Raw genomic sequence first — 9,718 nt, 5'->3', positions numbered from 1 at the left:
CTATGTCTTGGACGATGACTTGGACGATGTCTTGAACGATGTCTTGGACAGTGTCTTGGGCAGTGTCTTGGACAGTGTCTTGGACAATTTCTTGGACAGTGTCTTGGACAGTGTCTTGGACAATGACTTGGACGATGACTTGGACAATGACTTGGACGATGACTTGGACGATATCTTGGACGATGTCTTGGACGATGTCTTGGACAATGACTTGGACGATGACTTGGACGATATCTTGGACGATGTCTTGGACGATGACTTGGACAATGACTTGGACGATGTCTTGGACGATGTGTTGGACGATGACTTGGACGATGACTTGGACGATGTCTTGGACGATGTGTTGGACGATGACTTGGACGATGTCTTGGACGATGTGTTGGACGATGACTTGGACGATGTGTTGGACGATGACTTGGACGATGACTTGGACAATGACTTGGACGATGTCTTGGACGATGTGTTGGACGATGACTTGGACGATGTCTTGGACGATGTCTTGGACGATGTCTTGGACAATGACTTGGACGATGTCTTGGACAATGTCTTGGACGATATCTTGGACGATGACTTGGACAATGACTTGGACGATGACTTGGACGATGACTTGTACGATGTCTTGGACAATGACTTGGACAATGACTTGGACGATGACTTGGACAATTTCTTGGACAGTGTCTTGGACAGTGTCTTGGACAATGACTTGGACAATGACTTGGACGATGACTTGGACGATATCTTGGACGATGTCTTGGACGATGTCTTGGACAATGTCTTGGACGATGTCTTGGACGATGACTTGGACGATGTCTTGGACAATGACTTGGACGATGTCTTGGACAATGTCTTGGACGATATCTTGGACGATGACTTGGACAATGACTTGGACGATGACTTGGACGATGACTTGTACGATGTCTTGGACAATGACTTGGACAATGACTTGGACAATGACTTGGACAATTTCTTGGACAGTGTCTTGGACAGTGTCTTGGACAATGACTTGGACAATGACTTGGACGATGACTTGGACAATGACTTGGACGATGACTTGTACGATGTCTTGGACAATGACTTGGACGATGACTTGGACGATGACTTGGACGATGTCTTGGACAATGACTTGGACGATGACTTGGACGATATCTTGGACGATGTCTTGGACGATGACTTGGACGATGTCTTGGACGATGTGTTGGACGATGACTTGGACGATGTCTTGGACGATGTCTTGGACGATGACTTGGACGATGACTTGGACGATGTCTTGGACAATGTCTTGGACGATGTCTTGGACGATGACTTGGACGATGTCTTGGACGATGTGTTGGACGATGACTTGGACGATGTGTTGGACGATGACTTGGACGATGACTTGGACGATGTCTTGGACAATGTCTTGGACGATGTCTTGGACGATGACTTGGACGATGTCTTGGACGATGTGTTGGACGATGACTTGGACGATGTGTTGGACGATGACTTGGACGATGACTTGGACGATGTCTTGGACAATGTCTTGGACGATGTCTTGGACGATGACTTGGACGATGACTTGGACGATGTCTTGAACAATGACTTGGACGATGTCTTGGACAATGACTTGGACGATGTCTTGGACGATGATTTGGACAATGTCTTGGACGATGACTTGGACGATGTCTTGGACGATGATTTGGACAATGTCTTGGACGATGACTTGGACGATGATTTGGACGATGATTTGGACGATGACTTGGACAATGTCTTGGACAATGTCTTGGACAATGACTTGGACGATGACTTGGACGATGACTTGGACGATGACTTGGACAATGACTTGGACGATGTCTTGGACGATGACTTGGACGACGCGGTGCTTTATTTTCCATTTTTAAAAAATCTAACATTTGTTACTTATTTAGAGAAATAACTCCCCTCTATGTTGTATATAGGAGCTACAATGTATTGACAACAAACTGTTATACATGCAAAGTCTACAGTTATTCAACTCCTACCTTCATGGAACCTAAAAGGGAGAGAAAATCGGTATTGTATTTTCTTCTTCAAATTAAAATACAATCGCAGCAAAAATGATTGCATGTTACGTCTAGACCTGGCCTGGGGCCCAACCACCGAACAATTTTTTCATATCAGGATATTGAAACAATAATTGAGATAGAAAATATTCTTGAGTTAATTAGTTAATGTGCGTACTTGTTTGACTACACCAGTGGCGTAACTAAGGGGGGGGGGGGGGAGGGGGGGAGAATTTGAAAATCCCCCCGGGCCCCCGAATGGGTGTCCGAAATTTATTTGTAAATACATAAATTAATATATTTGATTGACTAATAGTGTCAACGGGTGTCTTTTTTTTTCAACAATTATGAATTAAAGTTATCACAAAGACTAAACCTAGATCTAGGTCTATTAGTACGTTGACTTTGTTGAAATTTTAAAAATATTTTTTCCCACAGAGATCAAAGTTTTTTTTTAAAGTTGGTTTTACATTTTAAACTTTGTTGCCACGAATAAAACTGCATGATATACAGCGAATTCCAGGTATCTTGTTACCTTTACTAATAATATATCTAAATGGCGAGTATTTTATGGCTACACTAATTAATCAAAATTTACAGAATCGAGTATAACAGATCTAAAAGTTATTCTTAATAATGCTAGAATAGTGCATTATTCGGGTTTGGTGTCTATAATTTCAGAATTAAACTTCACACTCGAGTTATTACCCCTCTATTCATCTTTCCTCAATCCAATGGAAACTCCCTTTTTATTTCCATCTAATCCTTTTGCTTTCGCACAAAACATAAACAACAAACAATGACGTAATATCATATAATATTAGCACATCCTTCCCTTTGAAGTTATTATCACACCCTTCCTTTTAAAGTTCTTAAGAGTGATATCTACTAGCAGGGCCGGCCCTAGCATTTGCGGGGCCCTATGCGAAACGGATCGCGCGGGGCCTAGTCTGGGTAGGGATAAGCATAATGTCAAAATGATTTTTTTTAAATTAGAATAAATTTTTATCAAATGAAAGCTCGTAATGCCACTTTTTATTTATTGGCACCCCAAAATGTCAATTTGGTCTATTCTTCATGAGATTTGAATAAATTCAAAAAAAGTTCAGGACTTTATCGTATATTTTGCCTTTTCATGAGATTTCCTGGAGGCCCTGGAAAATCAGGAGGTCGCGAAAACCCTGTTAATTTATTTACGTTATAATATATCCAGCCGACTCATCTCCATACGTTTAAAGGCATCACCCTTCAATATCACCATCATTCAAGCCTACGCTCCTACATCAACATATGACGATGAGGCAGTAGAAGAGTTTTATGATCAATTACAGGAAGTGGTCAATAAGGTCCCGAAAAAGGACATCCTTGTTGTACAAGGAGACTGGAATGCCAAAGTAGGAAGTGACTCCTATCAAACCTGGAAAGGCACTTGTGGAAAATACAGTAACCTCTCAACCAATGAACGAGGTCGAAGACTGTTAGAATTTGCGAAATACAACAATCTCTTACTGGCTAACACACTAGGATGCCACAAAAAATCGCGTATAACCACATGGCACAGTCCGAACGGAGAGCACCACAACCAGATCGACTATATCATGGTGCAACAGCGTTTTAAGACAAGCATCCATACAGCTAAAACAAGAAGTTTTCCTGGAGCTGACATTGGAAGCGACCATGACCTTGTTATGACGACCCTTAAAGTACACCTAAAAAAGGTAACAAAACAAGGACCTACCAGGATAAAATTTGACCTGGACAAGCTGAAAGACCCCCAAGTAGCTGCCATATTCGAGGCACGTAGGAGGACGCTTTGCAGCCCTCAACATCTTGGACTCCAATGACCAGGATATCGATACGCAAGTCAATATGCTAAACACAGCAGTCACAGATACAGCCCTGGAAATATTAGGGAAGCTCCGCCCGCCCAAAAAACCCTGGGTAACAGAGGATATACTCCAACTCTGTGACAAGCGACGGAAGCTTAAAGGGAAAAAGCTGTCCGACCCAAAATATGTCCAAGAATACAAAAGCGTCAACAAACCGATTAGAAAGGGAATGAAAGAAGCGAAGAAAAAGTGGATAGAGAATAAGTGTCAAGAAATTGAACAGGGACTTAATAGAAACAACAGCAAAAAAGCGTACCAATTAGTAAAGGACCTCACTACTTCAAAGCATGGAAGAACCAACACAATACAAGACAAAAACAACAAATGCTTAACCGAAGACAAAGATGTGTTGAAAAGATGGACTGAATACTGTTCAGAGTTGTATAACTTTGAAATCTCAGGAGATCCAGAGATACTAAATGTCCCGACAGTTTCCAACATTGACGACTATCCGATCCTTCTCTCGGAAGTAGCAGCAGCAGTAAAAGCCCTGAAAAAGGGAAAATCGGCCGGAGTTGACAACATTCCTGGCGAACTTCTTCAGGCGGGAGGAGAAACTATGATAAACGCACTCTATATGATTTGCAACAAGATCTGGCAATCAGGAGATTGGCCCAAACCCTGGACCCAATCACTCATAATAACCCTTCCAAAGAAAGGCAACTTACAACTCTGTCAAAACTATCGCACCATCAGCCTCATAAGTCATCCCAGCAAAGTACTGTTAAAAATTATATTAAACCGGCTAAAACCGATAGCAGACAACATCATATCAGAAGAACAAGCAGGTTTTAGACAAGGTCGCAGCACAACAGAGCAAATCCTAAACCTCAGAATACTCTGTGAGAAATATCTCCAACACCAAGAGAATCTTTTCCATGTCTTTATTGATTTCAAGAAAGCTTTCGATCGAGTATGGCACGGAGCACTCTGGGCGACAATGGAAAAGTACAACATTAATAAAAACATAATCAAAGTTATCCAGAACCTCTACAAGGAGGCAACCAGTGCGGTGTACTTCAACAATAATATTGGGGACTGGTTCAAAACCACAGTTGGAGTAAGACAAGGCTGCCTACTGTCACCAACACTCTTCAATATCTTCCTTGAAAGGATAATGGAAGATGCCCTCGAGGGCTATGAAGGTACTGTTAGCATTGGAGGAAGAAGAATTACTAACTTGCGCTTCGCAGATGACATTGACGGCCTAGCAGGGACAGAAGAAGAACTAGCTGACCTGGTGATGCGCATTGACAAGACTTCCGCAGCATATGGCATGCAAATAAATGCCGAAAAAACTCAAATTATGACCAATAGCCATCAGGGCTTTAAAAGAGGCATCATTATTGGAGGTGAAAAGCTAACTAGTGTTAACAGCTTCAAATACCTCGGAGCTATTGTCTCAGATGAGGGAACAAAACCCGAATTATTGGCCCGAACAGCACAGTCCACAGCAGCCCTTTCAAAACTTAAAATAACATGGAAAGATAAGGGCTTAGCCCTCGGCACCAAAATTAGACTGATGCGCTCTCTGGTCATGGTCACATTTTTATATGCTTGTGAGTCGTGGACGTTGAATGCAGAGCTTGAGAGGAGGATCCTAGCAATGGAATTGAGATGCTACAGAAGGATCCTAGGCATCACATTCAAAGACCGCATCACAAACCAAGAAATCAGAGACAGGGTTACTGTAGCGATCGGAGCTCATGACGACCTGCTTACTATTGTGAAAAAACGAAAGCTTAAAACCTTTGGCCACATTACGAGATCTACTGGGCTCGCAAAGACCTTTCTTCAGGGAACAGTACCAGGGAAAAGAAGAAGAGGCAGACAGAAAAAGCGATGGGAGGACAACGTTAAAGAATGGACAGGCCTGCCATTGAGAGAGGTTCTGAACAAGGCAAAAAAAGGGAGGAATGGAGAAAGACGGTCGACAAATCTTGCCTGGTGCTCCAACGGTCCAACAGACTAAGGGATAGGTAAAGGTAAAGGTATAATGGTTTAATTTAATACTTAGAATAAGCGCGAGGCCTATGAAAGCGCGGGGCCCACTGCGACCGCATAGGCTGCAGAAGCCTAAGGCCGGCCCTGTCTACTAGGAACTTTAACAATTCATCCACTTCTGGTTATCTTGACTGGCACAACAAGTTCTCTAGACGTTGGTCTATAACTGCCTGTTTCGTTTGTTCCAACAGTTTGCAGTTCCTTGTCTTCATCGGTATCATAGTACCCAGAGATGTCTTCATTGAAACTCTTATTCAAAAAGCTTTGATTTCTTCTGTATGTTTTTCCGAGGTTGGTCTTTATGGTGTAAGATCTGGGTGCTGAATGTTGTTTATTTTATGACAACTAATTTCTGCCATGTTTGACCTAGACGACAGAATAATCTTTAGGTAGTCTTGCTTTTGCATCGTATTTCACTTTGCTTTTCATCTGTCGTTCGTTGAGTAATGTCTCTGCATTTTCAGCTACCGGTGGTTTCAATAGTTTGGGATCAGTTGGAATGATTCCCTGAGTCTTCTACACATCAGCAGTTGTGATGGTGAATACGGCAGTCTACTTATCGGAGTATTTCTAAACTCGAGCAAAACGAGATATGGATCTTTCCCACTTTTGTATGCTCTGAATCCTTTTGCTTTCGCACAAAACATAAACAACCAACAATGACTTAATACCATATAATATTAGCACAGAAGCTTCTTCATGCAGTGGAAAAATAAGAATTTTTTGCCTATCTTGAATTCTAGTCAAAGCTCCTGCGCCCAATTAATATAGTTCAGAAGAAACTACAAAAGTCCGGACTGCATTTACGGGAAGCTGCTAAAGAAATTAGTACCCTTTCATGCTTTCTGCAAAATGATAAGAAACTGACAAAAACCCAATCCATCGAAAAAGCAAAAGAAGGTAGGGAATACTATGGATTCCCTGTAATCAAAACAACCAGAAGAAAGAAAAGACTTGATGGGAAGTTGAGTTCTAATGTAGGACTGTCAATACAACTGCAATTCAAACGTGTTGTGACAGAAGTGCTGGACAGATTTCATATGGAGATGAAGGGCAGATTCCAAAGGCTGGAAAGAAAATGGATACCTTTGGGTTTCTTCTAGATGGAGACATGCTTATGACAAACTGTGCTATTTTTCCTGTTTGTATGATGAAATAAATGGAAAATCGCTTTTTCAATGATGTAATTAATGCACGAGCACTTTTCATCAACAAACCAGTAATACAATCACCAATAGACATATTAAGGGAAAAAGGCTTCATATGGGAATTACGTGTGCTCAAACTTTGCAACCTCCTCCGAATACCGTTAACTCAGGCCACTTCTATTACGTCATGTGAGAGATCATTCTCAAAACTCAAGTTTATCAAAAGCTATATCAGGAGCACAATGACACAAGAAAGGCTTATCATGGCTTTAATGTCAGCGAAGTCACAAAAACTAGAAAGTATCGATGTAGTTGATGTTATAGATGTCTTTGCTGCACAGAATGCACGACGTGAAGCGATATCAATTGAGATTTGTCACTTGTGCATTATTTAACTAATAAACAACGGCATTATTCATTAAAAGAGTCTTCATGATTATTTTTTTGGGCTTATATATTTTTGCGTACATTATCTCATGTCATATGTCGAATGTCAAAATGCAAGGGGCCCCCAAAGTGGTCAATCCCCCCGGGCCCCCAAATCCCTAGTTACGCCCCTGAACTACACATAGTCTCTTTGATAAGGAGACAAAAATAAATGTACAAAATAAAGTCATTAAACAAATTGTCAAGCCAACACACTGTCCATACTCAACTATAAGTCAGCACGTATTGTCTCGTCTCACGGCTCGGGAACTCCTGGTGTTTAGAATGAGATGTGGAGCACGTTGGATTTCTGTTATCAATAATAATAAATTAATTTTTAGATTATTTAAATCACCAGGCCCTAGCTTTAAAAATGTATAGCTAATATATTTAAGTATACTTGACAATTTATCATTTGGACAATTTTCTGGGGTGTGGGGGGGCCCATCTCTGGCCCTAAGCTGGCCCTAAGCTTGAACTTTTGTTGATAGAAAGAAGTCCTGGAGTACGGAGGATTCAAATGTTCGCAGGTTGAGAAATTCCTCTTTTGGTCACCCTAACCCTGAAAAAAAAATCAAAACATCAAGGAAAATTATTTTACCTTAACAGCCAAATAATACTCGCAGAAAGTAAAATATCGCCCTCTATCATATGTCATTACTCAAGATATGACACCCAACCCAACCAAATATTTTTCCTTTTTTTTTTTTTGGATTGCATTCCATTAAGAGCGGGAAAAAAAACGTCTGAAAAAAATCCCGACGATGCCGAGAAATAAAAAAACCCAAATGAAGATGTTTAGACTCAATTCATTTTCTTTGCTTCAATGACCTTCACCCACGTTTTGGGATTCACCCTAACAAGATATCCTTCCTTGAGCCAGCATTTCCAAAGCCGAAGAAAAACTTTATTATTCCGGAGTTAAAGGTTCGTTTTCAGTCAAAAGACTTCTTTTAGAAGAAACAAAAAAATACAACAATAATCTGTATGATGTAAAATCAAAACATTTTATAGACTCTAGAACGACATAGTGATTAGAACGCTAGCTGGACACACACACAAACACACACACACACACACATATAGTACCACACAACAGACCATTATCTAGCCACTTCTGGAAAGATCTACACATAAACTTTATTATTCAGTGTCTAGCTCTAGGAATATAATCTGTCACACTTATACAATTAATTTCAATAAAACTTGGTCATTTTTTAAATGTCCATGCAAAACATATGGACAACTTGAAAACTAATCCACTATTTGAAACAAATACAATGATTCCTCCCCAACCCCATCTTTTCCTCTAAATAAAATATTTCCGCCAAATACATTTTATAAAAAATATCCGAAGTCAAAGAATATATAATAGAACCTGTTTGTGCGTGTGGTGACTGTGTGTGTTGTGTGTGTGGTTCTTGTATGTCTGTGTTTAGAGTTTAGGTTTCATAAGCTTATATTCACATACTGGTTCCATGACTGTTTACAGTTTGCAGGGTCAGAGCTCTGTCTAAATATAGAACAGAGTTGACATACATGTTTCCTGTCACGTGATGAAAAAAAACAACAGAAAGTTTGGAACCAAATTACACCAAGAAATTTTTTTGATTTGGCTCAAAAATTTAGTCTAAGAACATAAGAAGACACATATTTTCTTCTTTCTGAAATCGAAGGTGTCCACATGTTTAGGAACATGTCTGATGAAGATTGATTGGATTTGTTGAATAGATTCTGAACAAACCAAGCCTTGTAATGTGATGTGAGGGCAAAGATAAAGGAAATAATTGTGTAAGTATTAATTTTTTTTTTTTGAATCCCGTTAAAAGAAATGACTTTTGTTTTTAGATAAAAGAGTTGTAAAAAGGATGGGGGGAGGGGGGAATTTTTTTTTTTTTTTGCAACAAACTTTTTCTATTTGTTTTTTTTTTCCTTTTATCTTTTTTCCGTTCTCTAATTCTTTAACTTCCATTTGAACACGTTTTTCTTGTTTTCTCTCTATCTCTGATTTTTCTATCTCTCTCCTCTCTGTCAGTCTCTCTTCTCTCTCTGCTCTCTGCTCTCTCTCTCATCTCTATAACAAATCATTTATTGTGTTACCTATTAAGTGTATTACTGCCTAGCACGGGACACAGTTGACCAGCGCGGCTGCAGCACGGACAATTTGTTACTCCCCAAGCTGTGCTGTTTTGTTACATCAACACTACAACCTCACCAGGACGACCTACTCCAC

At 40.2% G+C, this 9,718-nt stretch overlaps 2 protein-coding genes across 2 annotated transcripts; one reads left to right on the top strand and one right to left on the bottom strand.

Moving 5' to 3' along the window:
* Positions 1 to 2,003, bottom strand: LOC129925413 (probable serine/threonine-protein kinase dyrk2). The gene is made up of 2 exons (XM_056025389.1): positions 1,998 to 2,003; positions 1 to 1,842 (listed from the first exon to the last, which is right to left on the bottom strand). Exons 1-2 carry the CDS (start codon positions 2,001 to 2,003, stop codon positions 1 to 3), a joined length of 1,848 nt encoding a protein of 615 aa, XP_055881364.1.
* Positions 2,002 to 3,862, top strand: LOC129924315 (craniofacial development protein 2-like). The gene is made up of 2 exons (XM_056018576.1): positions 2,002 to 2,028; positions 3,257 to 3,862. The coding sequence occupies exons 1-2, from the start codon at positions 2,002 to 2,004 to the stop codon at positions 3,860 to 3,862; spliced, it is 633 nt and encodes a 210-aa protein (XP_055874551.1).
* Positions 3,863 to 9,718: the final 5,856 nt, after the last annotated feature.

This window comes from Biomphalaria glabrata, chromosome 1 (assembly GCF_947242115.1).
Source record: "Biomphalaria glabrata chromosome 1, xgBioGlab47.1, whole genome shotgun sequence".
Taxonomy (NCBI): domain Eukaryota; kingdom Metazoa; phylum Mollusca; class Gastropoda; family Planorbidae; genus Biomphalaria; species Biomphalaria glabrata.
The sequence above is the reverse complement of the archived record's forward strand: the minus strand, read 5'-3'. Positions and strand labels throughout refer to the sequence as shown.

Coding starts and splice junctions, on each gene's coding strand:
- LOC129924315 (XM_056018576.1), top strand. CDS start 2,002: ATGGAACCTAAAAGGGAGAGAAAATCG. Junction 2,029..3,256: donor CTAAAAGGGAGAGAAAATCG/GTATTGTATTTT, acceptor ATACGTTTAAAG/GCATCACCCTTCAATATCAC.